This window comes from Nannospalax galili, unplaced genomic scaffold (assembly GCF_000622305.1).
Source record: "Nannospalax galili isolate Female #2095 unplaced genomic scaffold, S.galili_v1.0 scaffold363, whole genome shotgun sequence".
In the NCBI taxonomy this organism is placed as follows: Eukaryota; Metazoa; Chordata; class Mammalia; order Rodentia; family Spalacidae; genus Nannospalax; species Nannospalax galili.
In genome coordinates, this window is record NW_008351176.1 from 4,486,673 (window position 1) to 4,505,595 (window position 18,923).

Genomic DNA, 18,923 nt, shown 5'->3' on the forward strand with positions numbered 1-18,923 from the left:
GAACTCAGGTCCCATGCAAGAGTAATATGCATTCTTAACTGCTGAGCCATCTGTCCAGCCCCTCAAGAGTAGATTTTTTTTTTTTTTGTCTTTTTGAGACAGGGTCTCCCTGTAGCCCCAGCTGAAGAGTAGATTTTTTAAAAAATCAAAATGGAAGAATAAAAGGGGAAGGTTTTCTTCTGAGTTTCTCATTATGGGCTATTTAACAAACAATTGAGTGTGCAAAAAAAAAAAAACAAACCCAGATTTTTACTTGTTCGTATACCTATGTAATCATCACATAGAATCAATAGAATTAACCTTCCAAATGAAAAAACTGGGAGAAAAATATCACACATGAGTTCAACACTCTGCCATTAAAGTAAAGCTATTTTGTTTCAGTCCTTACCAACAAGTATTTCTCTTGTCCATATACATAGACAGTGTTAATCGCATAATAGGATTTATGATCATCACGAATTTTCTTCTGCCTCTGAAAATAAATAAAAAATCTTAGTATTTATAACAAAATACTACAGTAACCAGCTTCTCTTTCTTTTCTTTTTTCTCTTTTCTTTTCTGAGACACGGTCTCCTTGTGGCCCCAGGTAGCCTGGAATTCACTATGTAGACCAGGTCAGCCTCAATTTCACAGAGATCTGCCTGCCTTTGCCTCCTGAGTACTGGAATTAAAAGTGTATGCCACCATGTCTGGCTAGTAACTACTTTTTAAAAAAAGATTTCATTTATCTATATTTTTTATTTTATGTGTATGAGTGTTTTGCCCATATAAGTGCACCTGTGTGTCATGCAATGCCTTTAGAGGCCAGAAGATGGTTTCAGAACTAGAGTTAAGGACGGTTGTTAGGTGCCATGTGGGTACTGGGTCCAAACTCAGGCCCTCTGCAAGAACAGCCAGTGCTCTTAATCATTAAGCCATCTCTCCAGTCCCTACAGTAACTACTTTTCATCAACATAACTTTGGGTTCATACATGGGTGAGTTATAAACAAGGCCTTTCTTCTCTCTACTGTTTATCAGTTTTAAAAGGGATACAGATTTTACGTTTCTCAGTTCTGAGCATCTTAGACAAGAAGACCATTTATGCATAAAGTAAAAGTGGTAGCTGGAGCAGAAGCAAACTGTATTAGAGAAGGTGCATTCTAGAATCCCCTGCTGGGAATTCGCATACTGTAATTTGGTTTGACATGAGAATGACTGGTAAATACATATCTTCTTAGTCAAGGGAAAACCAGAACCAGCTTTAGTACCCACTTGATACATTTATTTTACACCATAGACTGTGTTAGATGCTTTCTTATATGTAGCCATTTAATACCTACCTAAACACTGATTAAAATAAATATTGAGCTGGGCGTGGTGGTTCACGCCTTTAGTGCCAGCACTTGGGAGGCAGAAGCAGGTGGATCTCTGTGAGTTTGAGGCCAGCCTAGTCTATATATTGAGTTCTAGGCAGGCTGGGGGTACAGGGAAATAAAAGAAAGAAAAAAAGAAATATGCAAGCTAAAAGGATAGCTAACGCCAATGAAGATGATAGATAATTCAATAGGATTGTTACTTTATTTGTTTGCTAAGACAGGATCTTACTATGTAGCTCAAGCTGGCCTGGAACCTGCTAGCAGCCCAGACTAGCCTCAGCCCCCAGTCTTCCTATATCTTGCTTCCCAAATGCTGGAGATATACCTATTGTTACACTTCAGATTGAATTGTACTAATGTACACACATATGTATGCCAGTCAATTTTAATAATCATCTAAAAAGGTTAATGCCTCTACAAGTTTTTGTAAACTCATTATTAGAAAATTTTGTTAGATAACACTATATTCCGACAATCCTCACCATTAAGTTTCTTCCAAGGAGAGCCTGAAGAACTCCACTTTTCCCACAGCCTTTCATTCCAATTACATTACATCTGAACACATTTCTTTGGGTCTGTTTTTTCTGCAGGTCAATCTTTTTATCTCTTGTTACTGAGAAGAAAAACAAACACCACTAAATACAAACCATTAGGACTCACTGAGTCCCCATTCCACAAGCTATATAATTAGATATGGCTGTTTTTTACTCTTAGGAAGTGTTTGACTTATAAATATACTATACAATAGTTAAACTGCATGTGAAATAAAATGATAAATATAATGCAGGAAGATATCCCTGGAAATCACTATGTAGACCAGGCTGGTCTTGATCTCACAGAGATCTGTCTGCCTGTGCCTCCCAAGTGCTGGGACTAATGGCATGCACCACTATGCCTGGCTGAAAGATGTGTTTTTGAAAGTTGGCTATAAAGTGTCAATTTTCAGTAATCAAATGATATTTTCATCAAAAAATAGTATATTTTCATTATGAAAATATCCTAAAAATAGTTGTGTAATTAGCCTTACATCCTACTTATTATTTTCTGTGTTAAATTACTATTATAATAAGCTATATGTTGAAAAGTGATACTCTTTTCCTCTGCATGTGTTTGTGTGTGTGGTGTGTATGCATATGTATGGAGGCCAGAGTTAATGTTGGGTATCTTCCTTGCTTGCTCTCCACGTTTTGTATCAAGGCAGGGTCAGTTCCTGAACTCAGAGCTTGTTAATCAGGCTAATCTAGCTAACTGGGGATCTCCTGTATCTGCCTCTGGAGCACTAAGATTACAAGTGGGCTGCCATGCCCACCTAGCTTTTGTATATGGGTATTGGGAACCTGAACTCTGGTCCTCATGTTTGTACAGCAAGCATTTTATCCACTGAGGCATTCTTCAACCTGGAAAGGAACGTGTACTCCAGTATGAACTGGCCTTTCAAATTTGACTCTTTAAAAGAGGCAGGCCAGAGAACAACACTGCATCTTCAGCACAATAGGATATCCCTTGTTTTTCTTTCTTACTTGGGGGATGGGGGAGTTTGAAGGAGAGTCTCAGGCTGTAATCCAGGCCTGCCTCCAACTCATCACTAGAGTACTGCTTAGAGCAGAAGCTAAAGTGCTATATTTGGGTTTTCTTTAAAAAAATATTATTTTTATTTTATGTGCATGAGTGTATTGCTTGCATATATGTTAAGTGCACTCATGTCATGCAATGCACATGGAGGTCAGAAGAGGGCGTTGGATCCCCAGGAACTGCAGTTATGGATGGTTGTTAGACAACATGTGGGTGCTGGGAATTGAACCTGGGTCCTTTGCAAGAGCAGCAGCCAGTGCTCTTAACCGCTGAGCCATCTCTCCAGCCCCCTCCTTTCTGATAAACAATAAAATCAAGTATCTGTACTCAGAAAAAAACCAAAACCAAAACCAAAACCCCCCAAAAAACAAAAACAAAAAAACCCCCAAATCCTGAAGAAAACTAACAGGATAGGCAGAATGACATGAGTTTATTTTTACTCTATAACATTTGGAATGAGGTTTTTGTTTGTTTTGTTGTCACCTGATGTGGTAACTTTGTACACATTTCTGAATCCCGTTTTTTTTTTCTTTGTCTTTTTGAACAGGGTCTACCTGTAGCCCCAGCTGACCTGAACTCACTATGTAGACAAGGCTGGCCTTGAACTCACAGAGATCCGCCTGCCGCCTCTGCCTCCTGAGTGCTGGGACTACAGGCATGCACCACCATGCCTGGCCTGAATCCCATTTTAAATATAATAGTTACATACAGCAGTGGGTCTCATGATATTTTCATGTATGTATAGATTTTGACTATATTCATGAACATACATAACCCTCTCTTGTTCTTCTCCCACTCCTGCTGATCTTATTCCTCTTCCCAACTCATCCTCCTACTTCCATGTATTTTTTTATTGACCCAATGAGTTTTGCTTACAGGAGCATGATTGATCCAATGAATGCTGCTTACAGGAACATGAATGAGGGTTATTTACAGGCTACAACACTAAAGAAAATGTCTCTACTACCCCCAGCAATGATTAACTGCCTATAGAGCCCCAGCAAGGTGTGGGGCCTTGAAAGCCCCTGAAGGTGATGGGCCCAATCACGTGAGCTCAGGTTTTGTGTAAGTAATCATAGCTACTTTGAGTTCAAGAGAACAATGGCTTTGTTTTTCTTGTTTGTTTTTTGAGACAGGGTCTCATATAGCCCAGGCTTATGTACATATTATATTTGAGAATGATCTTGAACCTCTGATTCTCTTGCCTCTATCTCCCCAATGTTATTAGAGGCATGCACTGCTTTGCTGAGTATATCTGATGCTGGGGCTAGAACCCAGAGCTTCATGTTTATCAGATAATCATTCTACCAACTGAGCTACTGCACAGCCCCAAACTTCAGTTAGAAAATACGCCGAGGGGGTGGGAAAAAAAATATGCCTAGTCATGAACTAAATAGCATTCAGATGTTTACCTGTAATGGCTGAAGCTTGAGACTCTTGTTCAGTCAGTATGGAATAGCCTAGGTAGCCCAAATACTCTAGGCACCGCTGGACATCTAAGTAGGTTGTGAGCCTAAAAATGTGAAATTTATAAGGTGAAAAAGTTCTAAATGAACATTCATAGAAAAAATTTCCAACAAATTAGAAAAACATTATCCACCACACCTAGCTAATGTATGTCAGGCTTCTTTAATTTCCTGTGTATCCAACTATGACTTTTTGTGTATATGTGTATATGCAATGCATGCACAGGTAAGTGTGCATATGGAAGTCAGAGGACAAATTTCAGTGTCATTCCTCAGGATCTGTCCACCTTGGAGACTTTTAAGATTTATTTTTATATTTTATTATTTTTATGTGTATATGTGTATTGCCTGCATGTAGGTAAGTGCACCCATGTTGTGCAATGCCCTGGGAGGACAGGAGAGGCTGCCAGATCCCCTGGAACTGGAGTTACAGACAGTTGTTAGCTGCCATGTGGGTGCTGGGATTCGAACCCAGGTCTTCTGCAAGAACAGCTGGTATTCTTAACCGCTGAGCCATCTCTCCAGCCCCCCTTTTAAGATTTAAAAAAATTATTTTTAATTATGTGTGTATGTGTGTGGCAGGAGTATATGCATGTGAGTGCTGGTGCCCACAGAGCCCAGAGTGATGAGATAAAAGTGGAGCTGGAGTAACAGGAAGTTATGAGCTGCCTGATGTGGGTGTAGGGAACCAAACTTGGGTCCTCTATAAGAGCAGAACACACTTTTTTTTTTAATGTGTACGAGTGAGTACATTGCCTGCATGTATGTAAGTGCACCCATGTCATGCAGAGGTCAGAAGAGGGCATTAGATTCCCCTGGAACTGGAGTTAAGGACGGTTCTTAGCTGCCATGTGGATACGGGGAATCTAACCTGGGTTCTCTGTGAGAGCAGTCAGTGCGCTAACTACTGAGCCATCTCAGTAGACCCAATGTCTGCCTTGTTTTCTGAGACAGCTGACTGGCCAGTGAGCTTCAGGGATTTGTATGTTTCTGTCCTCCCAAGAGGAGGCCGTGGTTACAACTGAATACCACTTTTGGATGTTTTTTTACATGTGTTCTGGAAATTAAATTCAGGTCCTTGTAAGCACTTTACCAACTGCGCTATCTCCTCATCCCCTCTAGCCATGACTTTTCCTACAATGCTATTCCTAATACAAAGGTGAATTCCTTTACTCATCTGCCAGAGAAAGCAAACCTGTGCAAGCGAGCTGCCACTCAGATAAATAAACACTGGTAAAATCTACAAGAAGTATATTTTCTGCTTCCCAAGCTAACATATGGACTAGCTGAAAACCTAATGTTAACTACTAAGATCTGAAAAGGTTTGACAAAGAAGTGAGGCTTGGTGGTGCACACCTTTAAGCACATCACAGCACTCGGGAGACAAAGGTAGGTGGATCTCTGTGAGTCCAAGTCCAGTCTGGCCTCCATAGGGAGTTCTAGGCCAGCCAGGGTTACATAGTGAGACCATCTCAAAAAATAAAAATAAAAAAGCGCCAGGCAAGGTGGCAAATGCCTCTAATCCCAGTACTCAGGAGGCAGAGGCAGGTGGATTTCTGTGAGTTCAAGGCCCGCCAGGTCTACATAGTGAATCTAGGCCATTTGTGGCTACAGGGAAACCCTATCCCCCCCCCCCCCAAAAAAAAAGCAAGACATCTGAAATTAGTCTTTTTTCTGTATCAAGGGGGAAAATGGGGCTGGAGATGGCTCGGTGGTGAAGAGCACTGGCTGCTCTTCCAGAGGACCTGGGTTTGGTACCCAGGACCCACATGGCGACTAACACCCATCTTTAACACTGGTTCCAGGGGATCTGATGCCTTCTGACCTCTAAAGGCACCAGGCATGCATGTGGTGCACTACATACACAAAGGCAAAACACTCATACACACAAAATCAAACCTTAAAAACAAAAACAAGGGCTGGAGAGATGGCTCAGCAGATAAGCCCACTGGTTGCTCTCGCTGAGGACCTGGGTTCAGTTCCTAGCACCTACATAGTGGCTAATAACCATCTACCAGATTGAGGGGATCTGTCACCCCTTCTGGTCTCTGTGGGTATTTGCACATACATGGTACATCTACATACATGCAGGCAAAACACTCATACACATAAAATTAAAAAAAAATTTTTTTAAAATATTCGTTTATTTATTTTGAGACAGGGTATCACTATGTAGCTCCAGATGGCTTGAAATTCACTATGTAGACCAGTCTGGCCTTGAACACACAAACATCTGCCTCTACCTCTGCCTCCTGAGTACTGGGATTAAAGGCATGCACCACCATGCCCAATAAATAAAAACTTAAAAAAAATATTATTTGTTTATTTTTATATGTTTGAGTGGATTTTTTGGCTTTTTGAGACAGGGTCTCCCTGTAGCCTCAGGTGGTATGGGACTCACTCTGTAGACCAGGCTGGCCTTGAGCTCACAGAGATCCGCCTGCTTCTGTCTCCCAAGTGCTGGGATTAAAGGTGTGCACCACCATGCCCAAATAAAAACTTTTTCTTGGGGGGGGGTGGGTTGAGACAGGGTCTCCCTGTAGTCCCAGCTATCCTGGAACTCACTATGTAGACCAGGCTGGCCTTGAACTTAGAGATCCTCCTGCCACTGCCTCTCGAGTGCTGGGGCTAAAGGTGTGCGCCACCATGTCCAGCTATAGAAACTTTTTAAAAGGAAACAAAAAATAAGAACAAAAATCCAGAGGCTGGGGATGTAGCTCGGTCAGTAAAGTGCTTGCCTGGCATTCATCAGGTCCTCAGTTCCAGCCCTTCCTTGCAGCATATAACCTTAGCACGATGGCACAAGCCTGAAATCTAAGTACTTAGGAGGTAAAGGCAGGAGGATCAGGAGTTCAAGGCTAATCTAAGATACATAAAATCCTATCTCAAAAAGAAAAAGATGTTAATGTTGAAAAAGGTTGTAAGGGCTGGAGAGATGGCTCAGTGGTTAAGAACATTGACTGTTCTTGCAGAAGACTGGGGTTTGAATCCCAGCGCTCACATGGCAGCTAACAACTGTGTGTAACCCCAGTTCCAGGGGATCCGACGGCCTCATCTGCCTCTGCAGGGATTGCACGACACAGGTGCACTTACCTACATGCAGGCAATATACTCATACACATAAAATAAAAATAATAAGGAGCTGGAGAGTTGGCTCAGCGGTTAAGAACACTGGTTGTTCTTGCAGAAGACCTGGGTTCGAATCCCAGCACCCACATGGCAGCTAACAACTGTCCATAACTCCAGTCCTAGGGGATCCGACAGCCTCTTCTGACCTCTGTGGGCATTGCACAACACAGGTGCACTAACCTACATGCAGGCAATACACACATACTCAAAAAATAAAAATAAATAAAAATTAAATAAATAAATATTTAAAAAAAGCAAAAAAGAAAAAGGTTGTCTATGGTATGCGTCCCTTGAAGCCCCTCCCACTCCTAAAGTAATGATGTCATCATGCAAGAACAGAGGACTCCATTAACACTCTTGACACAATGTTAGTCAAGCTATAACTAGGTTTTAGACAAATCCACTAAGTTCAATTAAGAATTCATTAAAAATCACTAAAAACAATGTAAAGTCTAATATCCCCATTTTTGAAGGATTATTAAACAGTAATGACATTTCTGACCTTTTTTTTTTGTCTTTTTGAGACAGGGTCTCCCTGTAGCCCCAGCTGGCCTGGATTTGCTATGGAGACCAGGGTGGCCTCGAACTCACAGAGATCCACCTGCCTCTGCCTCCCGAGTACTGGGATTAAAGGCCAGAAAACAAAAGTACTAAAATTTAGATCCTTTTTGATGTAAAAAGTATTATTTTTCAATACATCATCCAAAAGAAAACAATCCCTTCCTGTTAAATTTACAAAATTTCTATAGCTCATCTTAGAGACATCCTTTCTTAGGTTTGAAGTTTACAAAATATACCACTGCCAAGATTTTACAATAATTGTGACCTTAGAGAAAAGAGATGAGCTCTATACTCACGTCCACTGGGAAAGGAATCCCTGGTAGGTTATCCAGCCTCTTTCATTGGTGCAAACCGTGTTATTCACATCTGGCCCCCAAGGTATATAAGGGAAAACTTTAAATAAATCTTTAAGTTCATCAGGTGATAAAGCACAGTCTCTATCCTGAAGACGTACAAGAAAATAACATAATATTTAGATATCTAAGAAAAATATTTTCAACCATAAACACTCCCTAGTTCAGTAAAAAATAAAAACCCAAAATAACAACAAAAAAAATTATGCTTTTAGAAACTAATTTTAAAATTATAAGAAACTTTACACTTTATAAGAAAATTCCTCATATTACAAGAGTACCAGAAAACTAGACTTTTTCATCTTGAGAAAACAATAAAATAGCAGGAAGTATTTTTGTTGATTAAAGGGTCTCAAGTTTTTGGCTATATAACATAAACACTAGCCAGTTGAGGGCACAGAAAAAAAAAATCATACACAGAAAAACACACAGGAAAATATTTTACTCTGCATTTTGGAAAACTGGAAAACTGCAGGTAAATGCTTACCAAATCATGTTTGTCAAAGGTGCTTTGAAGAAACAAATATGCATGATGATTTAATTCAGTAGTGCAATCAGGAGGTATTTTTAGCCTGTTGATAAAAAATTAAGGATAAATTACTAATCAAGTATTAAAATTTAATTTGAAAAAAGAATAAAAAATTGAAACAAGTCTTTTTATGGAATGACAGCATGTACAAAAATATTTTCTCTGAAGTCACTTAGACCTTCCCAGGGGAAGTTTCTGTGGTAGTTACAGCATTCCTCAGAATCATGCCAAATGCTCATGCCAAAGTGACATATACATTATTTTTCCTAATTATAAGGGCGAGATGAAATAAAAACTTTACAAATAATATTGATAATGGGCTGGGATGTAGCTTGTTTGGTAAACCACTTGCCTAGCATGCACAAAGCCACTGGCTTGATTCCTAGAACCAAGTAAAGTGCAGGTGATGGCAGACACCCATTATCTCAGCCCACCAAAGGTGGAGGCAGGAGGACCAGGAGTTCAAGGTCATTCTCAGTTACTTAGTGAGCTTGAGGACAGCCTGGACAACAGGCTATTTCAAAAAACAAAATAATGCCAGGTGTGGTGACTGTATGCCTTTAGTTCCAGCACTGGAGAGGCAGAGGCAGGTGGATATCTGAGTTCAAGGCCAGCCTGGTTTACATACAGAGTTCCAGGACAGCTGGGACTGCAGGGAGACGCTGTCTCAAAAAAGATTCCCCCCAAATAAATAAATAAATAAATAAATAAATAAATAAAAAAGGGAAGCAGATATGGTTTAGTGGCTAAAAGCACTTGCTGAGCAAGCCTGACAACTTGACTTCTAATTCTTGCTTAAAAAAAAAAAAAAGAGCCTGGTGTGGTGGCGCATACCTTCAGTTCCAGCACCTGGGAGGAGGCAAAGGCAGGTGGATCTTTGTGAGTTCCAGGCTAGCCTAGTCTATGTAGGAGTTCTAGGTCTGCTGGGGCTACAGGGAGACCCTGCCTCAAAAAGGCCAAAAGAAGAAGAGGAAAAAGCTGAAAGAGATGGCAGGTCTCTGTAATCCCAGCACTGCTAAGAGCAGTTCAGAGGTGGATACAAGAAAAGCTACCAGAAGCTCATGGGCCAGCTAACCTGAGTGCACAGCATAGTAGCCAACAAGAGAGGTCCTGCTTCAAAAACAAGGTGGGGCTGGTGAGATGGCTCAGCAAGTAAAGGTGCTTGCCCATCAAACCTGAAGACCTGAGTTTGATTCCCAAGTCCCACATGTTGGAAGGAGGTAATCAACTCCTAAAAGACATTCTCTAGCCGAGTGTGGTGGCGCATGCCTTTAGTCCTAGCACTTGGGGGAGGCAGAAGTAAGCGGGTCTCTGTGAGTTCAAGGCCAGCCTGCTCTACATAGCCAGTTCCAGGACAGCTGGGGCTACAGGGAGACCCTGTCTTAAAAGACCAAAAATAGGGGCTGGAGAGATGGCTCAGCGGTTATGAGCGCTGACTGCTCTTGCAGAGGACCCGGGTTCAATTCCCAGCACCCACATGGCAGCTACAAACCATCCTTAACTCCAGTTCCAGGGGAATCCGAAGCCCTCTTCTGACCTTCGTGGCATTGCATGACACAGGTGCACTCACCTACATGCAGGCAATACACGCATACACATTAAAAAAAAAAAAAAAGACCAAAAATAAAAATTAAATAAATAAAAAAAGGTATCCTCTAATCTCCACACATGCCTTACAGCAAATGTGCACCCACCCATCACACACACAATAAATAAATGTAATAAAAAAGTAAAAAACAAAACAAATGTGGCATTTAGCGAGAATTAACACCCAAGGTTGTTGTCTGACCTCCATGCATGTATGCCCTGGCACATTCATGCCCTGAAACATAAATCACACGCACAATACACATACACACAGTCACCAAATAATGCTGATTAAACTGTAATTGGTCTGTTCTTTCTATAAACAAACTATAGGCCATAGTTATGAGCTTAATATTAATGCCAAAAAATAGTAATGAGTCAAAAATAATATGGAGAAAGTATTTTTACCAGTTTGACCTTTCTGATCACTTTAATTTTTTTTTGGTCTTTTTGAGACAGGGTTTCCCTATAGCCCCAGCTGACCTAGAACTCCCTATGTAGACCAGGCTGTCCTTGAACTAACAGAGATCTACCTGCTTCTGCCTCCCCAGTGCTGGGACTGAAGGTGTGCACCACCATGCCCAGCTATATCCATGGTTATTATGACTAGTGCTGCTGCAGTGAACAAGGGAAAGCAGCTATCTCTCTGGTATGATTCCATTTTTATTAGCTATATAATCAGTAGTGGGATTGCTGGATAAATAGTAACTCTATTTTTAGGTTTCTGAGAAAACTCCAGGCTGTTTTCCATAAGGGATAAAATTGTTTGCATCACCACCAAAGTGTGTAAGAGTTCCCCCTTTCTCTGCATCCTCACGAGTATTTTACTTTTTGTCTTTTTTTATATTCACAGCTTCCTGATTCTAAGGGCTCACATTCAAGTGAGAAGTAGACCACAAAAGATGCTTACAGAACAAAGTAAGTGTTAAAGTGTGTTAGCCTAGGGGAGTCCCATGAAAGGGAGTATCTCTGGCCTGTGGAGTGGGAAGGTCAACATTGCTGAGAGACAGTATCACCTGAATTGAGGCTGAAAGGATGACGCATTAATTAGGTCAAAGGAAAGAGGAGGGAGAGAGTGAAAATAACATGGACAAAAGTCAGGAGTAAGAGATAAAGTAAATTTGGTTGAGTATAAATAGCTTGGTATTTACTTTTAGAATGAAGGCAAGTGAGGCCAGGAGGGGAACATGAACAGAGCTCATCATGAATGACCTCAGCTGTGTTGAGAAGCCTAGGCTTTATCTTGTGTCTGAAAGAGAATGTCATGCCATATTTTATTTATGTATATAGCAATCTAGTAGCATTGTGGAACACAGAGGCAGAGTTCAATAAGGAAGTGAGATTCAAGTGCTGGCTGTATGGATCTACTCTGCAAAAAAATAAATACAGAGTGAAAGACACTGAAAAAGAGCCCGGGGTATGGGGGGCACTGTGGTGGTGGTGGTGGCGCATGCCTTCTAGTCCCAGCACTTGGGAGGCCAGCCTGGTCTACACAGCAAGTTCCAGGTCAGCTGGAGCTATCAGCTGGAGCTATAGGGAGACCCTGTCGCAAACACACACACACACCTGAAAGAAATAATTAGTATAATCACACACACACACACCTGAAAGAAATAATTAGTATAATCTATTCTTTTTAAAAAAATTTTTTAAATTATTTTTATGTGTGTGAGTGTATTGCTTGTACTTGTGTCACGAAATGCCTGTGGAAGCCAGAAGAGGGCATTGGATCTCCTGCTACTGGGGTTATGGATGGTTGTTAGCCACCATGTGGATGCTGGAAATTGAACCCAGGTCCTATGTAAGAGCAGTCAGTATTCTTAACCACTGAGCCATCTCTCCAGTCTTCCTTCTTCTTTTTTAAGATTTATTTTTATGTGGTGGCACACACCTTTAAATCCCAGCACCTGGGAGGTAGAGGCAGGCAGAGCTCTGTGATTTTGAAGCCAGCCTGTTCTACACAGTGAGTTCCAGGCCAGTTAGGGCTAGATAGTAAGACTCTGTCTCAAAAGATTTATTTTTACTTTTAATTGTGTGTGTGTGTGTGTGTGTGTGTGTGTGTGTGTGTATTTGCGCATACACACATGTGAATATGGGTGCCGAAGAAGGCCAGAAGAGGGTGTTGGATCCTCTGGAGGCAACTGTGAGTCACCATATGTGGGTGTTAGGAACAGCAAGAGCAATATGTGTTCTTAATCACTAAGCCACCTGTCCAGCCCCAAAAAGGTGCTCCTTTTAAAAAGTAATTATCAGGACTGGGGAGATAGCTCAGTGGGTAAGAGTACTTATTATGCAAGCATGAAGGACCTAAGTTTAAATCCCCAGCACCTACATAAAAAATTGGGTAGCCCTGTGTGGTGGCACACACCTTTAATCCCAGCACCTGGGAGGCAGAGACAGGTGGACCTCTGTGAGTTCAAGGCCAGTCTGGTCTACACAGCATATTCTATGCTAGCTGCTGCTATAGATAGAACCTGTCTCAAAAAGACCAAAAAAGAAAAAAGAAACAAAAAGAAAAGTTTGTGAAAGGGGCCCCCAAAAATTCAATACGTAGGCATTGAAAAACTGTACTAAATGTTAGCCAAGATTTAGTTTCTTTTTATTTTATTTATTATTTTTACTTTATGTGTATGAGTGTTACGGGTGCATGTAAGTAAATGCACCCATGTCGTGCAATGCCCACAGAGGACAGAAGAGGTTGTTGGATCCCCTGAAACTGGAGTTACAGACAGGTGTTAGCTGCCATGTGGGTGCTGGAATTCGAACTCGGGTCTTCTACAAGAACAGTCAGTGTTAACTGCTGAGCCATCTCTCCAGCCCCAAGATTTAGTTTCATAAATTTCAAATTAGAACAGATTAATAGACCAGGAATCTAATCAGAAAGATCTCTGGTTCCTTGATGATGGGGAAGGTCAAAACAACATTTTCTGAACCATTATATACCTAGCTTGAGGTATAACTCTAAAAACAAACAAACAAAATGACAGCATGAACGTAATATATGACTGAAAAGGTAAGGAAGAAAGGCTAAAGACCCAAGGCCCAATCATGGGATTTTAAGTTATCAAAGGGAGAGAAGAGGCACCCGAGACCACACAGTCTCACTGAGCCCAGATTTAAACTATATATAAAAGTCAAAAGCATTATCAAAGGAAAAGAATCACATAAACATCAATTGTTTAGGAAAATATACTTATTTTATCATGAACAAAAATGGGCTACAAAACTGAAGAAGAAAAGTTTGGGCGTGGTAGCACATGCCTTTAGTCCCAGCAGGAGGCAGAGGCAGGCGAATCTCTGTGAGTTCAAGGCCAGCCTGGTCTACATAGTGAATTCCAGGCCAGCTGGGGCTACAAGGAGGCCCTGTCTCAAAAAGACCAAAATAACAAAACAAAACAAACAAAAAACAAAAAAAAGTCACAAAACAATGAAGGAGAAATAATGAAGGAAAACTGGTAAGATTTTCTCATCTTTTGACTCTATAATCATGATTATCTGATATCTTTTTTTTTTTTTTTTTTGGTCTTTTTGAGACAGGGTCTCCCTGTAGCCCCAGCTGTCCTGGAACTCACTAGGTAGACCAGGCTGGCTTTGAACTCACAGAGATCCGCCTGCCTCTGCCTCCGGAGTGCTGGGATTAAAGGCATGTGCCACCACACCCAGCTCTGATATCTTTTTATCTTTTTCCCTCCTTCCTCAATAAAACAAGTTTTTAAAAGATTTGTATTCTCAATAAGAAGAGAAGTCTAGCTGGGTGTGGTGGTACACACCTGTGATCCCAGTACCAGGGAGATACAGGTGAGGGGATCAGGGATAGAAGGTCATCTTTGATTACAAAGCAAGTTCAAAGCCAGCCTGGGCTTTGTGAGACTGTCTCAAAAAAAAAAAAAAAAAAAAAAAAAATTCTGGCTAAGTAAGTAAATAAATAAGGAAAAGTTTGCATCATGATATAAAGTACTAGCTCTCAACTGTGGATGATTTTGCTTTGAGGGGGCATTTCGCAATTTCTGGTAAAATTTTTGTTTGTCACAACTAGAGGAAAAGATGGTACTGTCATTTAAGGATCTATTAAAAGACCCTATAATAGACAAGCTCCATAATAAATAATTCTTTAGTAGAAAATGTTGGTAGCAGCAAGGCTGAGAAACTGCCTATAATTCTCAATTATTCATGATGAGCTTATAACATACTTATGTGCTAAATAAAACTTAAAAAATACTTGGGAAGTGAAATAAACCAGAAAGCTCAGGTACATACAGGGGGAATAAATATTCAGGCGTCAGATCCAGATCATCATCATAACCAAATCGTCGAAGTACAGTCCAAGTGGTTTCATGTCTCCCTCTCTGGATAAAAAGTGTATGTAAAAAGAGAAACCCTGAAATAAAGTAAATCAGTGAATACAGTTGATGTGAAGACTGATTCAGTCCCATGGAAGAAAAGCATATAACATGAGTTGGATTTGTGAAAACATACATACCAGTTTTCACAGTAGGATCGAGACAATTCAGAGGTATACAAATGAAGCCAAACTCATTTCAGAGTCATTTCCCATAAACACCCAGCTCAGCAGGACCAAGTACTGGATGAAAGGGCCAAAACTATATCCCAAGGAGCACACTGACAGTCACAAAGCTTCATGATTATATGATGAAAACAAATGAAAATGATGTGTGGATCTTTGGGCTTATTTCTATAATGGAAAATTCTGAATTTTCTTTTTTAAATAAATATTTGGTTTAGTATTTATTTTTTAAATATTTTATTTATTATTTTTATTTTATGTGTATGTGGTATATTGCTTGCATGTATATAAATGCACCCGTGTCATGCAACACCCTTGGAGGACAGAAGAGGCCATGGATTCCTTGGAACTAGAGTTACAGACAGTTGTTAGCTGTCATGTGGGTGCTTGGATTCGAATCCCGGGTCTTCTGCAAGAACAGTGTTCTTAACCACTGACCAATCTCTCCAGTCCCATTATTTTTTTTTTTTATGTGATGAGTATATTGCCTGCATGTAAGTAGGTGCACCTGTGTCATACAATGCCTGCAGAGGTCAGAAGAGGATGTTGGATTCCCTGGAACTGGAGTTACAGATGGTTGTTAGCTGCTGTATGGGTGCTGGGAATTGAACCCAGGTCCTCTGCAAGAGCAGTCAGTGCTTTTAACTCCTGAGCCATCTCTCCAGCCCTAATTTAATTTCTGGTCATCAACATGACTCCACAATACATTCAACAGGGCACTATAATTAATAAATTTAACTCATATACACAGTCTCTAAAAATAAATTCTGATTAAAGACTAAGGAATTTAAGATAAATTTATTCCATATATCACTTCCATCATTTGGATCTCTATATCTTTTGAAGTTCAACCCATTGCTCTACCTCTAATTTATACTGACAGTAAGGATAATCTCCCCCAACACTAACATTTCCTTAACATATAAATAATGCTATAATGGCCTTCTGATAAATTTTGTAAACATTTAGCTAAAGGGTAGAAAAGGGTTTAGAGATAAAGGTAAGTAGTACAGTGTTTGCTCTGTATGAGCAAGGTCCAAGGCACAACCCTCAGTACCTAGGGAGAAAATGGTAGAAAAACATCATTCACCTACCTCTTAGTGTCAAACCACTGTCAGCCACACCATCACTTATGTGTTTTCGGACCACATTCTTGACATCTTCCAGAGCTTGAGGAGCTAAAGGAGTGTTGAAACAAATTCTCTAGCAAAAAAATAAAATAAATAAATAAAACAACCCAAAATATAAAGCTACAACAATATATAATGGTAATACTCTACAAAACCAATGAGCTGAAACCAAAACAAACTATTGAAATAGTCTCCATTTTGTATTATTTAAGTATGTTATACTTAAAAAAGAAACTTCCCGGGCTGAAGAGATGGCTCAGCAGTTAAAAACACTGGTTGTTCTTGCAGAAAACCTGGGTTCGAAACCCAGCACCCACATGGCAGCAGCTAACAACTGTCCATACCTCTAGTTCCAGGGGATCCAATGGCCTCTTCTGTCCTCTGAGGGCACTGCACAACACGGGTGCATTTACCTACATGCAGGCAATATACTCATACACATAAAAATAATAAGGGGGCTGGAGAGATGGCTCAGAGGTTAAGAACACTGACTGTTCTTGCAGAAGACCCGGGTTCAATTCCCAGCACCTACATGGTGGCTGCAAACCATCCTTAACTCCAGTTCCAGGGGAATCCGAAGCCCTCTTCTGACTTCTGCGGCACTGCACAACACGGGTGCACTCACTCACATGTAGGCAACACACTCATACATATAAAATAAAACCAATGAATAAGCCAGGCGTGGTGGCACATGCCTTTAATCCCAGCACTCGGGAGGCAGAGCCAGGCAGATCTCTGTGAGTTCAAGGCCAGCCTGGTCTACATAGTGAGTTCCAGGACAGCTGGGGCTACAAGGATACCCTGTCTCAAAAAAGACACACACAAAAAAACAAAAAAACAAAAAACTTCCCAACATTCCTCATTCTGTTTTGAAAACACAAAGCTCTTTGTGTAGTTACGTAACACAAAGCCCAGAAAGCTTTATTAGAAAGATTTATTAGAACAGACTGGAAGTCACCATTCTTCATACATCCACTATGCCTCACGAAATGACACTATTAAAAAGTTCCTTTTGCCAGGAGTGGTGGCGAATGCCTTTAATCCTGCAAAGGCATGGGGCCTGGTCTACATAGTGAGTTCCAGGACAGCTTGGAGCTACAGGGAGACCCTGTCTCAAAAAGACCACACACACACAAAAAAAGAACACCGGCTGTTCTTGCAGAAGACCCAGGTTTGAATCCCAGCACCCACATGGCAGCTAACATCTGTCTGTAACTCCAGTCCCAGGGGATCCTACAGCCTGTTCTGTCCTCCGAGGGCACTGCACGACATGGGTGCACTTACCTACATGCAGACAATACACACATACACATAAAAATAACAAATTTTAAAAAAAGAAAAAGATTTAATGGCATATTGCTGTTTAAGCTAATAAGTTTTATGTCTTCTATTGAAAAATATCTGAAGCTAAAGACAGCTACCTGAAAGAAGTTGAGTTCAGCATCATTCAGAGTACCATCGTTATCTTGATCAGATATTTTAAATATACGAGTGAGGGCTTTTATACAAGCTGGTTTCATCTACAAAACAGTAAGAAACAAAATATTTTAAAACGAGATTTTCATAAGTAATGCTGAGAAAACTTGACTGTTTTTAAGTAGTATCAAGTCCATTGACAACTAACTTTTTTGATATAGAAGATTAGACCTATGACTTGCGCCTTAGGCAAACTTTCTATAACTCGGGTATATCATCAATCCTTTTTTTTAACCATTAAAAAAAATAACCTCTGTGTGTGTGTGTGTGTGTGTGTGTGTACATGCAAAGCAATGTATGCAATGGTTCGTGTGTAGAGGCCAGAGGACAACCGTGAGGGTTTGTCTTCCCCTTTCACCTTGTTTGAGAGAAGGTCTTGTTTCACTTCTGGAGATTTTGTCTCTGCTTCCCTTCTTGAAATAGGAGCACTGATGTTACAGACACACACTACTGCACCCAGCTTTAGTGGGCTCTGGGGATCTGAACTCAGGTCCTCACATTTGTGCAGCACATATGCTTTACCCCAGTCACCTTTTTTAACTTTTAATTTTGAGACAGGGTCTCACCAATTTGCCCAGGTTGGCCTTGACCTTCCAATCCTCAGCTTCCCAAGAAACTGGGGTGCATGTCTGCCTCACCAGGCCTACCAAAGCCAATTATTTTCATATTCAAGACTTTTAAAGTAAATGGGGTGATATTTACTTGTTACTAGAACTGATATTTGGAGTTGTAAATTTCTTATTTTCTGACCACAAATCCTTTGAAAATGGGCAAAAGAAAATTTCAGCTTTCGTTTTTTAGGGCTTCAGTCTCGACTGATGGATTACAGGTATGTTCCTCTGTGCCTGGCTTCTTCTTGTGGTGCTAGAGATAAAATCTAAGGCATCTTGCTGATAAGAAAGCACTAAGCCATACCCTTAGCCCAAGCAACTCAATGTTTTAATTTGTTCCATGTGCATGTTACAGTTGGAATAAAAAACAAGCTTATTCACAAATAAATTACAAAATGTCACTGGTTATTAAGCATAAAAGACTTTGATTACTTCTTTTGTAAGATTTACTTTTTTGTTTTGTTTTTTTTGAGACAGGGTCTCCCTGTAGCCCCAGCTGGCCTGGAACTAGCTATATAGACCAGGCTGTCCTCAGACTCACAGAGATCCGCGTACACCACCACACCTGGCTAAGATTTACTATCATCTATCTATCTATCTATCTATCTATCTATCTATCTATCTATCT

General features: G+C 40.5%; 1 protein-coding gene across 7 annotated transcripts in view; it reads right to left on the reverse strand.

Moving 5' to 3' along the window:
* Rhot1 (ras homolog family member T1) overlaps positions 1 to 18,923 on the reverse strand; it is a 79,337-nt gene that overhangs the window by 22,788 nt on the left and 37,626 nt on the right. For all 7 annotated transcript variants that reach the window (XM_029553559.1, XM_029553561.1, XM_008848180.3 and 4 more), the window contains 8 exons: positions 17,630 to 17,728; positions 16,173 to 16,281; positions 14,811 to 14,931; positions 8,925 to 9,009; positions 8,381 to 8,526; positions 4,341 to 4,441; positions 1,839 to 1,969; positions 389 to 472 (listed from right to left, as the gene is read on the reverse strand). In XM_029553559.1, the coding sequence (XP_029409419.1) occupies positions 389 to 472; positions 1,839 to 1,969; positions 4,341 to 4,441; positions 8,381 to 8,526; positions 8,925 to 9,009; positions 14,811 to 14,931; positions 16,173 to 16,281; positions 17,630 to 17,728 (876 nt within the window). The remainder of the gene's footprint in view (positions 1 to 388; positions 473 to 1,838; positions 1,970 to 4,340; positions 4,442 to 8,380; positions 8,527 to 8,924; positions 9,010 to 14,810; positions 14,932 to 16,172; positions 16,282 to 17,629; positions 17,729 to 18,923) is intronic.